The sequence below is a fragment of the Podarcis vaucheri genome (genome assembly GCF_965113315.1).
Source record: "Podarcis vaucheri genome assembly, chromosome: 7".
Lineage (NCBI taxonomy): Eukaryota > Metazoa > Chordata > Lepidosauria > Squamata > Lacertidae > Podarcis > Podarcis vaucheri.
In genome coordinates this window covers 39883644-39907337 of record NC_138765.1, presented here as the reverse complement: position 1 = coordinate 39907337, position 23694 = coordinate 39883644, and the positions used below count along the sequence as shown (strand labels likewise).

The 23694-nt window shown below is 44.5% G+C and overlaps 1 protein-coding gene across 1 annotated transcript in view; it reads left to right on the top strand.

Annotated features, from left to right (window-relative positions):
• The window catches only part of PEPD (peptidase D), a 123809-nt gene that overhangs the window by 40072 nt on the left and 60043 nt on the right, over positions 1 to 23694 (top strand). The window contains exons 8-9 of the mRNA XM_082233492.1: positions 8105 to 8180; positions 9639 to 9685. Coding sequence (XP_082089618.1) covers positions 8105 to 8180; positions 9639 to 9685 — 123 coding nt within the window. The remainder of the gene's footprint in view (positions 1 to 8104; positions 8181 to 9638; positions 9686 to 23694) is intronic.

The window sequence follows — 23694 nt, the reverse complement described above, 5'->3', positions numbered from 1 at the left end:
AAAGTCACAAAAAAAAGGACTTCCGGATTGGCGCCATTGGTAATGGCAGATTCCCTCTGACTCTGAGGGACCAGCTCCGCAGGATCGGGTCTGCAGCGCTGCGGCGAAGCGGGGACCCTTCAAAAATCACAGGCGGGTGAAGCCTGTGAACGTGGGACTCGGTGGGCACCTTTCGCACCCCCCGAATTTGCGAAGGAACCCATTTACGGGCTCCGGAGCGAAACGGGGCGAGCGGCGCAGTGCTGAGAGTCGACTGCTTCTTCCGCGGAGTGAAGCCGCACAGCCGTTATCGGAGAGTGCTGACTTTTTCCTGGGACAATTTGGTTACAAAAGCAACTACCCGTGAGTAGGATAAAATTGGACTTAAAGGGAGAAAAATAATTAATTTGGCACCGAAGCGGGGAGGCATAAACAGGAAGTCCGCCTTCCGTTTCTTGTAAACAGATCAAAGCAAAGAGAGTGTAAGCTAAAACTTTGAAAGACGCTTGAAAAAGGACTCAAATCCTAACGTCAGATAAGCGATCTCCCCTCCGGATTGCAGGAGAGGAGGGGGGAAAGGCTTGAACTGCATTTTTCTGCAAAAAAAAAGAGAGAGGAAAAGAAGCTAAAATCCACCACTTAGAACCTGGGAACGGACTGCCTAGGGACAATAGGAATGCCGTACTGTGAAAAGCACTACTGGTAAATAGAGTACTGTTGACAGCTAACTCTGCAAGAGAGATACAGTGTTTCTGGACTTCTCCTGGTTTTAAAGTAACTGGAGATCAAGTGCAATTGAAACTGTCATCTTTTTGTGGATTGGGGGATTTAAAAAGGTTATTTTCTCTTTAAAGTTACAAGTTTTGACTGTTACTGTGTCCCCCTAGAGGAGGTTTGACATTGTTACAATAACAACTGGGCCAGGGGAATTTTCCACTTCATAACAAATTCTAGCCGTGGGACTGACCTTGGATTCTAACTAGAGTGTTATGGCAGATGGAAGAGAAAAGTTGGGGTGGAGGAGCAATGTTGTCTATGTTGGTCATTGTCATGCCACACCACACCCACTGGTCTGAATGAAATTTAGTGTGTCGTGTCAGCATATCAGTGAAAAAGCCACAGTTCCATAACACGACAAGGGCTGTTGTGTGAAAGGGGTGCTAGAAAAAGGAGCAGAAGCACTAGCATGATAACCAGGAAAACTAACGCAGTAAATCCCATGTCTGGGATGTGGCTTAGCGTGTTGTCCAAATCTGGGCTTGGGGTTTGCCTCACTCCAGAGAAGCTGTGAGCTGCAAACAAGGTTTGTCCTTCAGTTTACAGCTCGGGGTTTGTCTGGATTAAGACAAACCACAAGCCTGGGTTCAGATGAGACCGAGAACACCCTCTTCCTGGGTTGCTGTGTGCCAAATTTCTGATGCCTGGGCCACTGTCAAGGCACAGCCTATGGTGAAGGCCCTTCTACAGCCCCCAACTGGACTGCAGCCATGACGTAATACCACAAGGAAGAAAAGGATCTGAATGCCACTGAAATAATTCTTGCAAAATTCTTTAGTGTTAGCTGTTGTGTAGGTTCAAATACAAATACATTAATTATGATACTATTGCAGAGACTACCCAAAGAAGAATTAATTGAATGTCTGGCAGAATGGGTAATGTTACATAAATGTCAGGCGATTATTGCCTCCTTTTGGGATTCATTTTAAAAGCATTAATTCTAATGCATTCCGTAGGCAAATTTATGGATGTTCTCTTTAATTACACTTGAATGTCAATGGTGCCTGACATTAGCAGGAGTGAAACCGAGAAGAACCCAAGTCCTAAAGTGTGTTGCGCCACAGCGATGTTTCTTAATTTTAAAACTCATTTTCAATAAGGTGGATGTTATGACTCTTCTGCACTGTGGGGGGTTATAAAAGCCCTCTTGTTGGAAATGGAGATGCCACGAGCCAGTTTAGTGAGGCCTGGAGGAGGAATGAGATTGGCCTTTGTCAACCTGGGATCCTCCAGGTGTGTTTGAAAGCAGCTCCCATCATCTCCAGCCAGGACATCCCCCTCTTCTCAGGTGGAACATATATGTCCATAAGCTTAAGAGAATCTGTGAGGGCTTAGATTGAGGGCGGGGAGTGTGTATGTCTATTCCACCCCTCAGCCATCTCATATTGCCCTGGCAGGTCTGAAGGGTGTTTGAATTACTGCAGTGCTCTCTGTGTGGGGCTCTCCTTGCGTTTGGTTCAGAGGCTGCAGCTGGTGGAGAACCTGGCGGCTAAGTTTCTTGTAGGGGAAAACAACCCCCAGCATATAAAACCTTGCTTGTGGGATTTGCACTGCCTGTCAGTTTGCTACTAGCCCAAGGTTCCCAGTGATGAGGAGACTTGAAGCCACATTCAGCTGAATTACAGGCCTTCCTGCTCAAAATGGGATGGTTGGGAATGGAGCAAGCCGCTTCTGGCAGGTGCAGGGGATGGAGGGAGGGGGTCCTGCAGATGCCTCCTCCCCAGTTATGCCTTTACACATTCATTTCAACCCATCTGTATGGTGGTATTATACTTTTTTTATATCTTGCCTTTTCCCCTGTCCAGGACTCAAGGCGGCTTGCACAGATAAAACAGAACAAGCTAAAAACATAGAAAAGACAACCATTAAAATGTACTAAAGCACTAATAGAATTAACACAATCTAAGAAGATCCATTAAAACACAGACTATAACAATAAAAACATCACAGAACCTGCTGTTCCCTCGGAAACAGGAGTAGTAGTATTTATTTCATTAAAAGTGTTTATAATTCTGTCAAAGGTTCCTGGGTGAAACCATGCACATTCCAAACCAAGAATTAAACAATCGTATTGAAACAGCGTAAAGCGAAATGCAACATTCAGTTACAAGTCAAAGCAGCAGCGACAAAGGAAATTCAGGTGTCCAGTATGCCTTGCTGTTACTTGTAAACCTTCGAAATGATTTGTTTTGAGTCAACTGACCAGTAACACAGAGGAGAAAATAACAGCCTTGGTAAAACTGATTATGACTGTTGGCTTGGAAACGGTCTCATGACAGGATTGACTATACTTCCTCTAACCCCCTGGTAATAACTACATTGATGAACGCTTCCACCTCAATATATATGATTGCAGGGGCAACATCTGCCTGCAAAGGAAACTCTAGCAAATCTGCCACCGAAAGCTTTGTAGTTAAAATGTGCCAATAAAATCTCTCTTCTGTCTTTAGGTTTTTATAAAATATTTAAGTGAGGCATGAGATGATTAAAGGCAGGCCAAGCCAGAACCTGTAACCAAGGGATATTCATTGGCGAACATGATTTATTTATGGCCCACCAGGCACAAATAAAATAAAAAATGTTACAGGATATAAAATGTGTAAGATCATAATAGGAAAAAAAATAAAAGAAGCAATCAGATTTCTTAAGTGGGATTGCTATATTTAGGAATTTTGTTGCGAGCTTTGCAATTTGAAAAATTGGAACCCTCTGTTAAAATGACCAATGGAGATTTTGAAGAGTAGCCAGCCAAATAATGTACAATGGGATGCAGAGAGAGTTTCTTTAGCTCCCCTGGTATAAACCACACTTAAAAAGAGCGTGTAAAGCTAGCACCTGTTATTTGCAGGGACGTATTATATCTGCTCCCTAAAAGATCTGAGAATAAGGTCTGCCAAGGAGAAAGTTTTTAGAAAGAGGCAGCCAGTTCCAAATAAGGCATCCCATCCTTAAGGTTGGGACATGGGAAACCTGGCAACCAGGGAGACCACAGGACACCTAGCCCAGAAACTGGATCATGTAAGTTCTACAAGTCTGCATCTCTGCATTCCCTGTTTCACTAGAAATGCAAGGGTAGTAAATGGAAATGCATGCAGCTGTTGTGGACATTTTTGCATCCTTCCATTCCCCCCTCCCCCCGCCCAAAGTAGGGATTGATAAGAAAGAGGGATGGAGAAATGGGCAGTGTTATTTATATATGTATGTATATATGTATGTGTTAGATTTATCTCTTGCCCTTCCTCCCACAGGAGCCCAGGGCAGCAAACACATAAAAGATAAAGCACCTAAAAGCTGTTCTAATACAGATGGAGGCTGGGAAAGATATTTACTTAAAAGGCTTGTTGGAAACCTTTTAACGTTGCATCGAGTGTTTCCATTTTTGCACATTTTAGAGGAGAAGAGGGAGGATGTTATGAGTTCTTGTTTTTGTTTCTTTTGGCCAGCTCTCCCCCATGTATTCTTTGTGCAGGTACCAAGGATCGTTACTTCTTGATTTTGCAGGACAGCTACCCTGGCTCAGGTGGGGTTGAGACTCTATACTTGCCCTGGTCTTTTGCGTGATGCTTTATTTAGACCAGATCAGCTGGCTGCTAAGTCAAGTTTGGGCTGATCTTTTCCTCTCACAGAATGTACTTATGGGCCTGTTTGGTTCTGATTTTCTTGTGGCACTCTCCTGCTGATTTCAACATGGTTGGGGCTTTGTTTGTAGTTCTTGTATTGTCTAAATCAGGGAGTTTTTATGCTAGTTCTTTTGCATTGTTAGTGGATAACCTGTTTCAAAATGGTCTCGTAAACTAAAGCAGTCAGAGCTAAGCTGGGATGTAATGGACATCTTTGGATGCATGAATGCTCTGCTAGCACCATGGTCACAGATTCGAAATGTGTGTGTGTGTGTAAGAGAGAGAGAGAGAGAGAGAGAGAGAGAGAGATGGGGGGGGCAGACAGTGCCAGAAAGTTTGATGCAGTACTGCAATGATAGGTGGTACCCACATTGGCTGCCCTGTAGAAGAGCATCCTTTCCTTACAGAAGATTCTACAGATGTTGTTGGGCTCCACCTCCCAGTCAACATGGCCAATCGTCTGTGCTGATGGGAGTCCAACAGCATGTGGAGGGCACACATTTTGGAAGGCTGCAGTTCAGACTCTGTTAAAACACTCAACTCAGATTAGGGTACCATAAGAACGCTGGTATGTTCAAAATGGCAGAATCCATTTCCATATGAGGAAAGGTTTGCAGCATTTTGGACTTTATAAAATTATACATGGCACGGAGGAAGTGGATAGAGAAAAGACTTGCTGTCTTTTTCATGATGCTAGAACTCTTCATATATTTCTCTTAATATACAGACATTTTCCTTAAAGAATTTCTGCATTCTATTTTACTAATATATGCATTTGAAACTGGAAGTCAGTGATGGCCACCAACTTGGATGGCTTTAATATAGAGCATTGGGCAAATTTCTGGGGGATAAGGCTTTTTTCTACCTCCACAGTTGGAGGCAGAAATGCTTCTGAATACCAGCTGCAAGAAAACATAAGAAGGGAGAATTGCTGTTGTGCTCAGGTCCTGCTTGCACGTTTCCCACAGGTCTCTGCTTGGCCACTGTGAGAACAGGATTCTGAGCTAGATGGGCCACTGGCCTGATTCCTCAGGCTCTTACGTTCTTTATCTTGGATGCTATTTAAGGCAAGGTGACTTTAAAAGTAGCTGCTCCAAACTTTGGTGAAAGAACTGCTTGTGCCTTCTAGGGAAGGAATGAAATGTTCTTGTTAGCCCCAAAGCACCTCTCTAGTGTAGAGACGGTCTTTGTGTGTCTGCAGGATTTATGGCTTTGAACTTGCCTCCCTCTGGTCAAGAGACACGCTCCGAACAGTGACCCACAGGAAGCACGTCTCTCGGGAGATGCAATTTCAAGTGTCATCATGGGAGGTGATCAGATTAAGGCTCTGCTTGCCTGCTCCTTAAAAAAGGAAGGGCAAGTTTTGGTGAGCACAACACTTGTCCTGCATGCAGAATGTCCCAGGTTCATCTCCAATAAGAACTGGGAAAGACTCCAGTCGGAAAAGCTGGGAAATCCTCTGCCAGCCATGGTTTCACTGTGCATGTCAGTTGATACAAACCATGGTTTTGTGATCAAACAGGTTTGCAAACCTGGATCTTGAGCAGCCTTCCCCCACCCTGGCACTCTCCAGATGCTTTGGACTGAAATCCCCATCAGCCCCACTCACCATTGACTGTTCAGAACAACTGGAGGGCTTCCAGTTCATAAAGGCTGACCTAGCCAAGCACTCCAGAGGCCACCACTAAACAGCATTTTGGGTGGCCACCAGGAGAGTTCATGGCAGTGGTGTGATCTGTGCTAGGCCTCCTTGATCCCAAGCACCATTTCCTTGGCTTTTATGCTGCACCCCAGCTCCTGCCTGAAGACGTGCAAGCTTTCGATTTTTGCTAAACTCTTCATCCAGGGGTTCATAAATTTAATACAGCTCTGAGCCAAAACAGTGTGCGGGGATATTTTCTCTCCCCACTCCCCCGCCCGCCTTCTCCGTCTGCTACCTTTGCGAAACAAGCTTCAGCAACCCAAAGGACTTCATAGCTTTAGGCAAGGATTCATTCATATTCTGCTACTGTGCCTCGGACTCCCATTTCTATAACTTGAGAAATGGCAGGAAGCTGCCATGTTGTGAGCCTGTGACTTGTGCTTGGTAAAGAGTGCAGGGTTGGCTAAATAAAACATGCATATCTTCATAGGACTGTCTGGCCCCACAATTGTGTACCCTGTGCAGTAAATGCAGGCAGAGGGATTGCCTATTCATGGCAGGTCGAGGCAAAGCAAGGTCAGTAAAGCATGTCTGGCCTGGGACAATATGTTTTGCTGCTTGTCTGTCCTGAATCTCCAACTTGCAGCTTCAGTGGATGCTCATGAGTTCTAGTGTTAGGAGAGTGGGGAGGGGAGCTTTTTTCTGTCAACTTTCTCAGGGTGTCTAATGGGGGTGGGCCTGGTAGATGTGAACAGGAAGGTCTAGAATAAACCAACCTGCTTTGCACTTTACAGAGTGAGGGAATTCTGTGCACCGTTAAGTATGCCTTGAAAGCAGCCAGCTGTCTCTGACTTGACATGGGAGACAGTATAGAAGTGTTATTAACAAATAAATAGATAGCATCTTGTGAAAGGTTTTTTACTTCCCGGGACTAAAGTTTTTCAAGCTTGAAATGTGTTTGAGCTCTTCAATACAATTCCGTTAGTTCATTATCTGGCTCCTTCGTCCTTAACTTATACTGACACTGTAAGCTGAACTAGACACAGCATGGGGGATCCATGGTTATTTTTGATTTGATTATTTAATTTCTAACCTCTTGATATATTAAAAATATCTCTAAGTGGTGTACAGAAAACTGAAGCAACTTAAACAAAATATTACAAAAATGCACAGGTACATGTAAAAAATGTCACATTAATACAAAATTACTAATATATATCAATCAATATTCGTTCATTTTCTTTCCTACCTCCCTCTCAGCCCCAAGGTCAAACAAACTCTCAGCTCATCCACAAAAGTTTCACAATGAGAAGAGAGTTTCTGGAAACAGTGAACAGCTCCCTCGTCTAGCTTGTGTCTGACCCTGTCTTGCCTGGCCGGTTTTAAAAACCAGACTAAAGTAGAATTCCCACAGTGTACTGATGTGATAAATTTACAAATCAAGAGTATAAACTCAGGATTTATTCACACTCAGAGCCCAATGATTCTGTTAAATGGTCCTGAGAAAGTGCTTCAGGTTTCTCTGAAATAATTTTAACAATGGCAGGCACTAGCCTGACTGGTCTCCTGCCTTCAGCCATGGCCAAGTCCACTGACCAGCCATCCTCAGCCTGGTGCCTTCCAGGTGTTTTGGCCTGCATCTCCCATCAGTTTAAGCCAGCTGGGCTTTGCTGTCCTGCTGGCTGGCTGATGGGAGTTGCAGTTCAAAACATCTGGAAGGCATCAGGTTGGGGAAGGCTGCCCTAGATCTTCTCCTTCCTGTCCACAGACACTAGTTGCTTGCACCCCACTTATGGTCTAGGGGCTGCAGTTAGGATGATCGAACTCGAACTCTTATACCAACCTTGCAGGTGCTTTTTCAGCTCATCCTACTTTGAGTAAATTGAATGCCACACATACCTTTTATTTCCTGATGTCCTTTATTTGCTGCAATCTCGTAATAGCCTCTTGCTTTTGAAACGCATCTGGTCGGCGGCAGGTTTGCCAATTAGGTTACCTGGTTATTCTTTGTGCTCTCAACTTAATCACTGCTGAGCTGTAGGGGGAATTACTAACCTGATTCTCCTCTTCTCCTTTCCTTTTGAAGCCGTGTGATTAAGACGGACATGGAGTTGGAAGTCCTGCGCTATACCAATAAAATTTCCAGTGAAGCTCATAAAGAGGTAATGGATCTCTTACAGATAATAATTTTTTCTGCTCTTTGTGTAACGGTGGCTTTTCAGAAAATGTTCCCAGCTACTTGAATTGCTTAGTAATAAACTAATGGAAGAGCTGGGACAGAATTAGGAGGATAATGTTCCTTCTAATAGAATCCTAATAATACACATTGCTTTGCCCTTGAACTTGCTGTTGATGCCCAGGGAACAAAATGTCTTCACTTATCATGCTGGAACACATAGGAACATAAGGGCCCTGCTGGATCAGGCCAGTAGCCTCTCCTGTCCAGCAGCCTGTTCTTACAGTGTGCAGTCAAATGCCTGTAGGGAACCTGCAAGCAAGACATGAGCACAGCAACAATCTGCCTACCTGCAATTCCCAGCAACTGGTATTCCGAGGTGTATTGCCTCTGACAGTAGAAAGAGAACATAGCCATTATGGTTAGTGGCCATTGGTTGCCTTACCCTCCATAAATTTGTCCAACACTATTTTAAAGCCAGCAGAGTTGGTGGCCATCACTGCCTCCTGTGGGAGTGAGTTCCATAGGTTAACTCTGTGCAGCATGAAGAAGTCTTTTATCTGTCCTGAATCTTACAATATTCAGCTTCATGGGGTGACCACGAGTTCTAGTGTTATGACAGAGGGTTAAATATATATACAGTGGTACCTTGGTTCTCAAACTCAATCCGTTCTGGAAGTCCGTCCGACTTCCAAAACGTTCGCAAACCAAGACACGGCTTCTGACTGGTCCCAGAAACAACGCCAACAGCCAAAACAGACATTAGGCTTCCAAAAAATGTTTGCAAACCGGAACACTTACTTCCAAGCTGCGGCGTTCAGGAGCTGAATTGTTCGGGAGCCAAGGTACCACTGTATATATATTGCCACTTTCTCCATGTGATTCATAATTTTATAAACCATGATACCTCTTTAGTTTAGAGAAAAGGCAAGTAAAAGTCCAAAAATCCTGCAGCCTTTCCTCAAAGGAGATTTGCTGCATCCCCTAGATCATTATGGTCCTTTCTTCTCAAGAGAAGACCTGGTAGGCTCAGGCTTACTCAACATGCTGTAAATGTGCTCCTGTGTTCCGCAGAAGCCTTCAGCACATTTCCTAAGACATCTGGGTGGCCTTCTCACATGAAGGGGTAGGTTCACATATTCAGATCATCACTTGAACCCTCATCAGACATTTATTACCCTAAGGTGGGGGGGGGGGACATGGGTAGGGAAGCGCTGTGGGGATGTGCATTCAGCTCCACCCTGGGGACAGAATTTTTTGGATCCAGGATGTGATCATCACACACTTATAGTACATTCGTGTTCTTTGCTATGTCCTGGAGGTGCAATTTAAGTGCATTATACATCAAATCGTGGTAGCTCCCAAGATAACCACAAAATTGTCAAGTGTTTAAGGTTCTTGTGATCCAGATTTCTTAGGGTGTGTCCTATGTTTGCGACAACAGGTAATGAAGGCCGTCAAAATAGGCATGAAGGAATATGAGCTGGAGAGGTGAGTACCTTTTCAACGTGACAAAACTATGGAAAAGCATCTCTGTTAGCAGGAAATGCCCCCAGATAACTCTGAGCGACACTGATTTAATGGCAATTGCACGTGCTCATTTCGAGGCTGGGGCTAGACATATTTTATTATATAGAAGGCATTTCCCACATTTCCTCCGTGCTATTAGATGGCAATTGCTTTTAGGTATGGTTTTAAAGCAGTATAATTCTCTTTGCAGACTTTTATGTAATTTACAGAAACTATACCTAATAGCCATTATTATTGCTTGATAGCATCCAATAAAGCAGCTTTTATGTGTGTGAATATCACAGCTATGCCTCCTACGTACATGAGTGTTTATGGGGGCCATAAAATGTCCTGGAGTGTTTGGTGAAATGTCTCTGCTACAGCTGGAGCAAATATTGGTGGTTTTGTTTATGCATTTCGATTTCCGTTTGTTTGTGTTGCTTTCCCTAATGAGTCTTTAGATTCCTCCATCCCTTCCTTTGCCCATATGGCTTTGCATCCTGAGAGAAGCATGTGTGCAGTAGTGAATGTCCAGCCAGGCTTCAGGGTGATTGGTGTTTGAACTTCCTCTTTGCTACATTCTCATCATAGAATCATAGACTATTTACTCCTAATGCTCTGTCATTTACACGTGGCTCCAACTGGTAGATCTTGGGACTCTACTATAAAGCAAAGTGGATCTGATTAGCATGAAGTTTGCCCACCTCTGCTGCTCTCTGTGGGATTGGCGCCAACCACTTGGGTCTAACACTATACCTTCCAGATACTGAATTCAGTACTAGTATTTTAGGGTCATTTCATAATAGATGTCCAGTCGTTTCTGAAATAAGATTTCAAATAGTAGTCCAATATATTTGCATTACCAACCAGCTGCAGAACACATTTATCCTGTGTTGTTGAATATACCCTATTAAGTCTACCTGGGATCAAATACTGTTGATATTGAATCTTATTTTAAAACTCCTTTTATATATTTGGTGGTGGTAATTTAACCCAAATCCATTTCCGCTCTTCCGTAGTCCACTCCTCTTATAGATCTCTGGCCCATTTCCTCATAAATGTTCCAACTTTATTATCCAATTTTATAATTATGGAATAAATGCTACCAATTAAGCCTCTTTTAGCACACTGGTGTTAATAGGGTTTCATATGCATGCAGTGTCTTTCCTTAAAACTCCATGTTTTCTTATTAAGCAAACTAAGGCATCTCCTTTTATTTTACTTTTTATTTAATTCTGCAAGAAGATGTCCTTGTATGAATGGTGTTACAGAACTGCTGGGGGGTGTCCCCCTAAACACAAAAAATAATAAATGCTAGGATTTCGGGTTATGTTTGATATGAAGAAAGAATATAAGCTGCAAAGGAATTCCGGGGTTGCCTTATGCAAGCTAGTCTGGCTGGCTGAGGGAAGAGCAGAGCTGTTAGCATTGCAATAGAGAGCCATTGAGGGTTGTCAACAACTCCTTGCTCCAGGTGTGACCAGAGACTGGAAATTTGGAAGTTTTTCAGGGTAACTGCTCTGGGGGAGGACAAGGGGCTTCTGGGAAGAAGAGGGGAGATCTATCCGGGGCAGAGGAAGGAGGGGTACAGTGGTGGTGGACCGCCCCAGGTGTCTTCGCTGAGGGGGGTGACATTTGGCTGTCGCAGGCGGGTGGCACACTGAATGTCTACCATCAGCGGCTCGCTCTGCCCCTGTGGACGGCTTGCTCCGCCCCTGCCTGCAGGGCGCGGGCGCTGTTCCATGCACCTGAGCAGCTATCCCGCGCCTGGGAGGGCACCCTCCATGCCCCGCCCCTCTCGGTAGTGTGCCCTGCCCTTCTCGGGAGTGCACCCGCCCTGGGCAGCACGGGCATATGCTGCACCGCTGGATCCATCTTGGTGAGGGAGAAGAAAGGACTGCCTGCAATGCTTTGGGCCTTGGGCCATTATCTTAAGATTTGGACCCCCTCCATGCAGACTGAGGGTGTAAATAGGCAAATAGACCCTATTTCTTAAAGCACGACAGCCTCCACTGTGTCTTCTATTCTCCGAAGGGACACAGACCTTGTGTGGGTGCCTGAGATCCCATGCACTCTTGCCACGGCTTGGCAGAGAGAGGGACCGGCGCTGGGCTTTTGTAACAATATATTCTCACACTGGGACTTTTCTTAAAGCGGTCTGTGTTAATGGGGGATCTCCACAAGATGTTGCAGGTGTGCAGATCTTCAGGGTGCCAGCCAGCCAGGTGTCTCGTGCTCCAGGATAGCTGTCCCATTTTTCTTTTCCAAATGACATTCAGCATTCTGTGTTTACTGAGCATGCTCAGTACACGTGTGGCTCTGGGTTGGATTTTGCCTCCATCCTCCCTTCTTGTACATCTGTGAACCTTGGGGTTCCGCCAAGGATGCTGACTGATACCTCCCCTGTGTTTCTCTGTGGCCCCTACAAAGCCATTGGCTGTCACCACCTGAGTTCACTTTTAGAAGTTTCATCAACGTTATTTAAGCATCAGTTTGATCCCTTGCAGCTAAACGTAGCCTCTTTGTTTTGAAGGGAGATTAAATTTGCCTGGCATTCACATTTGTCATTAGGCTCCTTCTATTCTAATCTCACTTTCCCCATCATGCCATAAAATATGTTGCCTTTTTAATGAGGTAATTAACACTTGATTCATAATTTCAATCAAGTGGCATTGGCATAGGAGTCGGTGTCGCATTAAAATGAATTAAAAGGTCCCATTGGGGCATTTTTTAGTATCATCAAGTGTACTTGACATGTGTTTGGCTGTGCAAGGCAAAATGGGTCAGTTTGATGCGCATCCCATGACATATTTGCTTTCGGTGTGTTGGGAAAGAAAGATGGGGAGGATGGTGCAGAACCAACATTTGGTTAATGGGCCTCAGTCGCTTTTTCTTTAAGTAGAAAGAGAAATGCAATATTTAGGGTAGGTGGATTATCATTGCAAAGCCTCTTGGAAGCTACTGTTGCATTCTTTTAAAGCTCCAAATGGCTCTTGCCAACCTTGTAAAGATTAGTACTGAAAACTTTAAAGCAGCATCAACAGAAGTGGAGAATATGACTTCCTTGTAAGTTGCTTGTGACGTTTCCTTCTTTGCTTGTGGGAACATGGAATAGCTTGGGAAATCCATTGGAGATAATTATGGGACAGAAAACCTGCCTGGTCCTAGATGATACAGATGCTGATCTAATCCAACCCACTGTACTGCAGGAGTCACTGCTAAAGAATCCCTGACAGGTGGCTATCCAACCCCTGTTGAAAAATATCCAATGAACGAGTAGCTATCGGGCTTTTGGTGTTGTGGCGTCAACCCCTTGGAATTCCCTCTGCTTGAAAATTAGGCAGTCCTCACCTCTGTTTTCTTTTGGGTGCCTACCGAAGACTTTCCTCTTTCAACGGGCCTTTTCAGTAGAGACCTTTCCCAGTCTGCTCCTTTGGGAGAAGGGGAGGGATATAAATATAAGAAATAATAACTAATAAAGGAAGGGTGCTCTCAACACTGGCTCATGGGTTCAGGTCATGTGCTCATTTCCTGATTCCTTCAGATTAGCTCAGGAAATCAAATTTATCTCCAGTTATTTTGGGGAAACAAATTAGTTCATTTCCGGGGTGTTCTGAGAAGACCCAGGAGAATCCAACCATCTCTGCCTGTGACACAGCTGAATCCAGGAAGAGCCTCATCCTCCTTATTGCAGTCTCCGCAAAACTCAATTTGGGAAGAGGCTGACGATATTCTGCCCAGTAAAGTTGCCATAAATAATGTCAGATCAATAGAATGGAGGAATATCATAAGGCTTAACTGTGCGTGCATCCAGCCTTCGTGCCTTTTACAGCTTTTTATTACTACTATTATCCCCCTTTAATAAAAGGTTTGTTTGACTCTTAAGGGACGGCAAATTGTTTTTGTGTAAAGGCAGATGCTGCGCAAGGCTGTGGCTCCCACCCAGCGATGCTTGGCTACATATTGGGGTACTTTCACACTAGCCAGGCATCTGAAACTTCATGATGGTAGTCCAAGAGAGCTGGTGCTTGGGAGGGACAGGCTGGCTGGAGGATCCTTGTGTGTGGAGCTGGAGGATTTTCTGTGACCACCAAGTGCCCCTGAAGCCTTTTGAGGAACCTGTGAGATCAGTGACCAAGACTGCGTCAATTCCTTCTTGATGGAAGCCAGCACAGAGCTGGCAAAGTCCGCTTGTTGAGGCAGAGTATTGGGATGTTGGAGTTCCCCGGCTCCATTTATTCTGCTATATTGGAGTAGATTTCCCATGGATTTGGGCATGTGCTAGAGATTATGTTCTCTGGGGTCCAATGCATGAAGTAAGCTCCTCTCTCCTTTTGCATCTTGTTTTGGATCAAGGCCCTCCTTCACTGAGGAATGAGAGCGATGTTCAGTAGCCCCCAACAGATGCAAGCCCCTTTGGAGATACCTTGGGGAATCTCCTCTCTGATTCATAAAACACAACTCTGTCCATTGTACCTGTGGCCTTCCCAAAGTGTCCAGTGTTTATCCTTCTTTGTTGCTGTTTCATTTGCCTGGTCTGACTTCCTGTAATGCTCCAGGGTCATGGAAGCACCACCAGCTCCTCGGAAAGGCAGGTGGGAAATCTCCCTTCGTTCCTGAGTGTATTATTCATATCCCAATCTGTGTCTGGAAAGCCCTCTCTCTTCCACACACTCTCTCTCTCTTTAATCTTCCAACAGTTTCCCCTCTCTACCCTCCCTTCCCAGAATTTAATTCCTTTGGGTCCATCCGTCCCCCCTTTTCTCGCCTTAATCTGATTCCAGGGCAGCCATCTATCCCAGCCTTTTGAAAATCAATAGTGTAAGTGGGATAAAAGAATTCCGAAGCCAGAAGGACTTAGCTGTGACTTACTTAGAGTGGCAGTGATGTTAATGCAGAGCCCCACTAACACCACCGCCCTTCTTTAGCTTTTGATATTTGTTGCATGGCTCAATCCCCCGCCCCACTGGCTGCATCTTCACTGCTGGAGAGGTCAGATTTGGCTCTTTATTCGGTATTCAGTTCATTGTCCTCTCCGTGATTTCTGAAGCAGGGCTTAGGCTATCAGATGAGTCTCTGTCATATCTGTCAGTGTTAAATTTCCGTATCTGTGGAGCTCTCACGGATTACGGCTCACACCTTTTCATTTATCCCTTTTTTCAAGGGCACAAAAATAAAATGAAGATTGTGCACATCCAAGAGTGAATAGCTGAAGCCAATCTCTTTTCCCCCACCTTCCTGATTATGTTCTGGATTTATGACTTCCTATCTCTTAGCAGATATTGCTATTTAAGTTATTCAAATATTTATTTCCATGTTTTAAGCTAGAGGGCAAAAAAATCCATCTTCGGGATAGTCTTCTGATTTTCAAATGCTATGAATCCCAGTCACAATCAGAAATAACCTTTTCATATTCAGAAGTGAATGGGAGGGGGCAGAAATAGACTCTTTGTTTTTTGCTATAGTGAGCAGCAAGGGACATTCTTTTTATAATAGTTCCTGATGTGGCCAAAGATGTCCCATTGTACCTTTGCAGGGACGATGTGTATTGAGTTGGGATTTAATTTGTAATCACCATTCTGGGGGAAATTAGAGATTTAAATATGGCTGTGGTCTTAAATGGCTAGTCCTTCTATTTTCCCCACTTCCATTTCAAAATGGGTTCCATGCATGATTTCCATCTAGGAGACTGAAAGTGGCTTATAGATAAGTTCAAAGTGGCTGACAGCAATGATAGGCAAAAATGATCAACACGCCATCAAAACAATGTAAGAACTAATGTGGTGGGAGGTGCAGTTTTCCGAAAAGGCTGGATCTAGTCCTTTATCTTCCTCCTTTTTTTGCCTTCTGTGTTTCTTCATGCTGACAATGCCATCTTGGATATTTGACTATGCTACCACTCAGTGGATTTGTAACTGGCTGACTGACCGAACCCAAAGGGTGCTCATCAATGGTTCCTCTTCATCCTGGAGAAGAGTGACTAGTGGGGTGCCACAGGGTTCTGTCTTGGGCCCGGTCTTATTCAACATCTTTATCAACGACTTGGATAATGGACTCAAGGGCATCCTGATCAAATTTGCAGATGACACCAAACTGGGAGGGGTGGCTAACACCCCAGAGGACAGGATCACACTTCAAAACGACCTTGACAGATTAGAGAACTGGGCCAAAACAAACAAGATGAACTTTAACAGGGAGAAATGTAAAGTATTGCACTTTGGCAAAAAAATGAGAGGCACAAATACAAGATGGGTGACACCTGGCTTGAGAGCAGTACATGTGAAAAGGATCTAGGAGTCTTGGTTGACCACAAACTTGACATGAGCCAACAGTGTGACGCGGCAGCTAAAAAAGCCAATGCAATTCTGGGCTGCATCAATAGGAGTATAGCATCTAGATCAAGGGAAGTATAGCATCTAGATCAAGGGAAGTAAGCCAAGTATAGCATCTAGATCAAGGGAAGTAAGCCAAGTATAGCATCTAGATCAAGGGAAGTAATAGTGCCACTGTATTCTGCTCTGATCAGACCTCACCTGGAGTACTGTGTCCAGTTCTGGGCACCACAGTTCAAGAAGGACACTGACAAACTGGAACGTGTCCAGAGGAGGGCACCCAAAATGGTCAAAGGCCTGGAAACGATGCCTTATGAGGAATGGCTAAGGGAGCTGGGCATGTTTAGCCTGGAGAAGAGGAGGTTAAGGGGTGATATGATAGCCATGTTCAAATATATAAAAGGATGTCATATAGAGGAGGGAGAAAGGTTGTTTTCTGCTGCTCCAGAGAAGCGGACGCGGAGCAATGGATCCAAGCTACAAGAAAGAAGATTCCACCTAAACATTAGGAAGAACTTCCTGACAGTAAGAGCTGTTCGACAGTGGAATTTGCTGCCAAGGAGTGTGGTGGAGTCTCCTACTTTGGAGGTCTTTAAGCAGAGGCTTGACAACCATATGTCAGGAGTGCTCTGATGGTGTTTCCTGCTTGGCAGGGGGTTGGACTCAATGACCCTTGTGGTCTATTCCAACTCTATGATTCTATTCTATGATTTCCTGATTGCCCCAAGTTTTAGTTTTGATAACATGTAGCTTAGCTGATCAATGACTCTGGGAATCCATGGTACTAAACGGTAGATTCTTTATGCTCAAGAAGGATATACTTATTTCCTGCCACTCTGTACCCTTAATCTGTTGATGGGAGAAAGTTTCAGATGCACTTTTCACAACCCCTCCACTTTCTAAGTGCCTTTCCCCTTCTTCTGGGGCTGCTGAAACCTCCCTCACCCTCCAGTTCTCGGCATTCTCCTCTGAGGCAGAGAAGTGAAAATTTATTTTCAAGGGCGTCACTTGTGGGAGCCTTCTGATATCCCCTTTTGCCTCAAAGATTTCAGGAAAGGTGCAAGTTGACTTTGTGTCCCCTGCCATTTGTGCAAGAAAGCGAACTTCACAAAACTGGTGGGGGGGCAGAAGCAGGATATAGACAATAAACGTCTGGCTTCCCATTCCTCCACCTGAACTCTGACATTCCGACTATGCAAGAAAGAGAGAGCTAAGCCTTTCATATAAACCGGGTTGAAGAAGAGGCCTTTATACAGAATGTGAATATTCTATGTTACTGCTTATTGGGAAAACAAAATCCTTTTGAAAAGCAAGAACAACAATGGAGGAAATGAAAAAGAAAACGTTTTATTTATTTACATCTTTCCTCCATGGAGCGCAAGGCAGTGTAAGTGGCTTCTGCTCCCCCCATCTCCCAATTTTATCCATGCCAACAACCCTGTGAGTTTGGTTAGGTCACCCAGTGAGCTTTGTGGCTGTTTTCATAGGCCTTTTGAGTATCATTGTCTCAGGAATGCTGGAAGTGGGTGGACTTATCTTTTGTAATCTTGCAATTACTTTGTGAAATGCCTTAGATCCCCCCCCCCCCATTTTTGGGTTGTAACAACAACAACTTACCGTATTTATGTGAATCTAATGCACCATCAAATCTAACGCACACCCTAATTTTTGCAAAGTAATTTGGCCCAAAAAGGTGTGCATTACAGTTGAGTAAATATGGCATACCCCACCCATCTGACTGGGTTTTTCCATGTTCCCAGGTTACTTATAAGCTGCTGGGATTCTACAACGGCTGCCGCTGGAGCCACCTTCACTGCCACCTCCATTTCCCTGTTTTGTGTGTGTGATAGCATACAGAGTTTTTAAAGAGGGAAGCATCTTTGATATTCCATGCTGGAACTATTCTCTCCGTGCTTGCTTAGGATGTTCCAGAGGTTGCCAGCAGCACAAGGCTCTCTGAACTTCAGCCGAGAACATATTGATTTTAGTTTGAAATGGCTGCCTTGCCTCTTAACCTGGGGGGGGTGTCGTGGTGGCTTACAAGCCCAACGAACAGATAAAACGCCATGCCCAAATGGTTAAAGCCAATCTTAAAAATAAACAAGTGCAGCCAGCAGAACCTAAAGGAATTCCCACTGCCTTTTTATATCCTCCAATATTGCCTTTTCTTCACCTCGGGGAAATCGGGCTCCGCTAATGCATTAATTGGAAATGGTAAACTTGAACTTGGAGTGCATTGCAATACTAATGATATAATAATAATTTTCTATTGCATACCCCACCGACTCTGCGCATCCCACAGAATCGGCATCGTAGCCCTTGAGGCTGCATTTGTGTCATGCCCTCCAGGCACTGAGCTGCAACTAGTTCATGTTTTCCCATTCACTTTTTCCTCCACTTTTCCTTGGTCAATACATGAAATTGCAACATACAGTAATGAACCTTCTGACAGTAAGAACTGTGAGTCAGTTGGAACAACCTACCTCAGAAGGTGATGGACTCTCCTTCCTTGGAAGGTTTTAGACAGAGGTTGGATGGCCATCTGGTGGTGAGTCTTTAGTTGGAGTTCCTGCACCGTGTGGGCTTGGACTACATGACCCTTGGGGTCCCTTCCAACTCCACAGTTCTATATTTATAGGCCTGATTTTGTTTTACTAACAAAAATGAATTTTGCAGCTGAGTGGCTCTTCTCTTTCTTGGGAAAGACAACCAACTGTGTAGCCTTCTCGCTGGCGGTGTGTTCTTTTCCCCCTCCTGTCCCTTCAGACAGGTGAAAGCCAAGATGTGCCCCGGATGAGCCCTCGTTGACATTGCGCTCTACCTGCTCAGCAGCTGGGGAATTCAACAGTTTCCACACGTCGACCTCCTTCTTCCCGCGACCACAGATGCTGCATAATTGAGCTCTGTGGGCACGAATGCCGACATCTCCCGAGTGGGATGTCTAGAATATTAATTTTGTCCATTAATAACAAGCTGTCAGATGTTGCAACCTTAACTTCAAATCTTTCCTGGAAAGTGATAAAAGAAACTGGAGCAAGGTTCCTTTTCTCACTAACTGACCCTTTCCCTTCTTCCTAAAAAACTTGTGGTCTGTACGTTTATCTGGTAACCCCATCAACATTTTCCTTTGACCCTTTTAACTGCAGCTTTGAATTATCCATATAAGTCATTCTAGCCTTGCCATTCACCAAGTATAGCGGTGTGAACACATATGTTCCATGGCAAGGCGATGGCTTCATAAGCCACAAATGGATACCACAGCAAAATATTGCAAGCTGGAATGTCCTTCTTCAGGGTGCCAGCCAGTCAAAAATGACCACCTCCAAAATTCTCCATAGTGTGATGACAAGGACCTGCTGGCTCCCAGAGAGGAATTGCTTTCAGCTGCTTTGCTTCTCCCTGGTCCTATTTTGTCCAGGGAACATGCTAAGTTACCTCCTCACTAACCATGAGTTAACAACTGTAGTATGGCTTACCATGCTGTGCAAACCAGGTCCATCTATGTGACAGTTGCCTAAAAGGAGTTACAGTAATAATAATAATAATAATAATAATAATAATAATAATAATAATAATAATAAATAATTTATTTATACCTCGCCCATCTGACTGGGTTTCCCCAACCACTCTGGGCAGCTTCCAGCAGAATATTAAAATACAATGATTCATCAAATATTGAAAGTTTCCCTAAACAGGGCTGCCTTCAGACGTCTTTTCAACATCAGATAGTTGTTTATTTCTTTGACATCTGGTGGGAGGGCGTTCCACAGTGCGGGTGCCACTACCGAGAAGGCCCTCTGCCTGGTTCCCTGTAACTTCGCTTCTTGCAGTGAGGGAACCGCCAGAAGGCCCTCGGAGCTGGACCTCAGTGTCCAGGCTGAGCCGTGGGAGTGAAGATGCTCCTTGAGGTATTTAGGGGAGTAGGGTGTGACATGCTGTGGGGAATTCAAATGCCCCCCTCCTTCATGTATGTGTCTTATCCTCTTTCAAAGCTATCCAGGCTGTTGGCCATGACTGACTCCTGTGGGAGCGAGTCCCATAGTTCAACTCTGCACTGCTTTTATGTGTCCTGAATCTTCCACCAAAACTGTTAAAGGGGGCAGAAGATTATATATTCAGTCTGGAGCAGAGACTTAGAATGTGACCCTTCAACCACTACCCTCCCCCCCCCCACTAATTTCGGTAGGATATGGTTTATAGAAGAGCTCCAGTGGGGTGGAGGGAATGGCAGTTGGCAGAGCCGAGCTTGGAGGGCCTGTGCCTGGCGACTGCAGTTTCGTCGTCTTTGTCTTCTGCATGGCATAAGTCTCTGTGTTAAACTTCTGAGTTTACTAATAAGCATAACTAATGAAATTTCAGGTAATTAATTATTTCTCGGGGCAAAGCCCTCCCCTTTGTGCCTCCAAGCTCTGCATGACAAGAATGAAAATTAGTTCCACTTTATTCTTTTTTAAAAATAGTTGAATTAAAAATCCATTTATTTTCATTCTGTTCTCCCTTCCCTGGAATAGACAGACTTCCCTCTCGCTTGTGGGGACAGCTGTTCCAAGCTACTGAAGTAGCACTTTTTCCTTCAGCTGTGCACACGAGGGCAAACCTTAATTATGCTGCAAGCTGAAGTTCAGGTTTTACTGAAAATCTCCGTCAAGACTCTGTTGCAGTCAAGTGCAAAAAAGCCCCCCTTTGACCTGTGGATTGGTCCCTGTGGGAGCAATTATTCTTTTCGGTGAGGTTCTTATTTTTTCCTTCATTCTTTCTTCCCCCTTTTTTTTAAACACTGAATATTATAAATGTCAGGAACAAATTTTAACCCAGTATCTCTAACAGTCTGTTTCCATACCTGCTGGCACGAATACCAATTTTAATCCTTGCATGTACAAGTGCTTTGTGATTAAGCTGGTTCTATTTTTTATTTTTCTTCCTTATATCTGTCTATATTTCCATATCTCTCTCTATCTACCTTCACTAGTCGGGAGAGCCCAGCACTATCCAGCAATTTCCAGAAACCAAAAAGATGTCATGATTTTTAAATGGATAGTGTAATATTTGTGTCTAGACCCATCACAGCAAAAATCAGGGGAAGTCATTCCAAAGTCACATTTTGTTCTGCCATCTTGATTCAAGATGGCGCCCGGCATCCAAACGTCAATGAAGACCGCTGCCTCCATCCCAGGAACCCTTGTGCCGAATGTAGTGAGATCTCAAGAAGTGGCTGAACCTATGCTGAGAAATAGTCAAAGTCATGCCAAAATCACATTTCAGTACGCCAGTTTGAATAAAAATGGCACCCAGCTTGCAAACAGAAGCACAGTCTGCCACCCCACATTGGGATCCCTCATGCCAAGTTCAGCAAAGATACCTCAAGAGGCAGATGAACCTAGGTAAAAAAAAAAGATGAAGTCAGTCCGAAGTCACATTCTGGTCTGCCCTCTTGATTCAAAATGGTTCCCAGCATATAAACGTCAATGAAGACTGCCACCTCACCTCAGGAATCCTTGTGCCAATTTTTGGCAGTGATATCTCAGGAGGTATCTGAATACACGAACAAACAAATGGAAAACAATTTTCCAAAATATATGATGTACACACACACACACACACACACCCTCTGCCTTCTCCTATTCTCTGCTGAAGAACATGTGAGCAAAGGGTTTTGCCTCATCCACTTAGGCAGTCTTGGTTTGAAGAGCTTTGCTGTCCCTCAGGGACATCTGGAACACCTGGTCCTAGAAGGCATTTAAAGGTTGATTGGGTCACCAGCAATGAGTTGACTTCAAAGGAGGAAACACCAAAGAGGGTAAACTCCTAGGAATTAATGCTATGGCATTGCATCTTTCATCCCCCGTGCTTTTTAACACCTGTAGTTAACATCTGTTTGAAACCACTAAGTAAGCTCATTTGGAAATTTGGGACGAGGCGCCATCAATATGCAGAGGAGGCCCAGTTCTTTCTCCTTTTCATTAAACTGAAGTTGAAATGGTGGATGTGCTAAATTGGTGGCTAGACAAGGACCAACATTTAAAGCTCAAACCAGAGAAGAGCCAGTGGTTCATCTGCCTGAGGAAGCACTGCTCATCCTGTGCTTGACAGGGTTGCTCTCCCAAGAAAGGAACAGGTTTGCGGGTGCTCCTTGATTTATATTGGTATTGTGAGTGCCTTTTACCAGCTTGGGCAGATATGCCAGGTGCAAACCTACCTGGACAGAGGCATCCTGGTCTTGGTTATCCATGCTCTGCTAACCTCCAGGGTAGGCTACTGTAATTCACACTATATGGGGCTGACCTTGTAGACTGTTCAGAAACTGCAGTTCATGCAGAATGTGGATACCCAACTGGGCATTAAGGTGTTATGTCTTTTCTAAGAGATTCCCAGTCTGAGCTGGTGTTGACATATAAAGCCCTCCACACCTTAGGACCAGGGTACTTGAAGGCCGCCTTGTCTATGTACACCCCTACATAGAATCATAGAATCATAGAGTTGGAAGAGACCACAAGGGCCATCGAGTCCAACCCCCTGCCAAGCAGGAAACACCATCAGAGCACTCCTGACATATGGTTGTCAAGCCTCTGCTTAAAGACCTCCAAAGTAGGAGACTCCACCACACTCCTTGGCAGCAAATTCCACTGTCGAACAGCTCTTACTGTCAGGAAGTTCTTCCTAATGTTTAGGTGGAATCTTCTTTCTTGTAGTTTGGATCCATTGCTGCGTGTCCGCTTCTCCGGAGCAGCAGAAAACAACCTTTCTCCCTCCTCTATGTGACATCCTTTTATATATTTGAACATGGCTATCATATCACCCCTTAACCTCCTCTTCTCCAGGCTAAACATGCCCAGCTCCCTTAGCTGTTCCTCATAAGGCATCGTTTCCAGGCCTTTGACCATTTTGGTTGCCCTCCTCTGGACACATTCCAGTTTGTCTGTGTCCTTCTTGAATTGTGGTGCCCAGAACATGTACCCTGAAATCTTCAGTGGAGACCTTTCTTTGTGTGGTGAGGCAAGGGACAGGGCCTTCTCACTGGGGTGCCCCAGTTCTGGAAAGCTCTTCCTAGAACAGTGAGGCAGGGCCTGGCTACTGTTATTGTCCTAGCCAGATACCATTTTATTTTCCCCAAGCTTGTTAGATATATTTCTAATCCTGCTGACTGTTTTATGTTGCTTTTATATTTTTTGTGGCTTTTATCTTACTAAATATTTTCTGTATGTGCATTTAAATTGGTCGATTTATTTGCTTTATGAAGCACTCTGGGAATATATTTGAAGGGCAGTATAAAAACGCTTGTAAATGAATTGGTCTTTAACGCATGCCAGTAGGGTTCTGCAGCCTCTGGGCTGCCCCTGAGCAAGCATAGTTGTGCGCTCTGCTGTGTAGGGCAAAGATTTGCACGCATGACATGTGGGCAGGGAGGTCGGAGTAGCAATGTGGGCTGATATCCTAGCCACAGTGCCAGGAAAACAATTTAAGTACATAAGAATAGCCTGCTGGATCGGGAAAACAGCCCATCTAGTCCAGCATCTTGTTCTCACAGTGGCCAACTAGATGCCTGTAGGAAGACCCAAGCCTTCTCCCCTCTCGTGGTTTCCAGCCACTGCTGTTCAGAAGCATTGCTGGCTCCAGCTGTGGAGGTAGAGCAGAGCCATCATGGCTAGTAGTCATCAATAG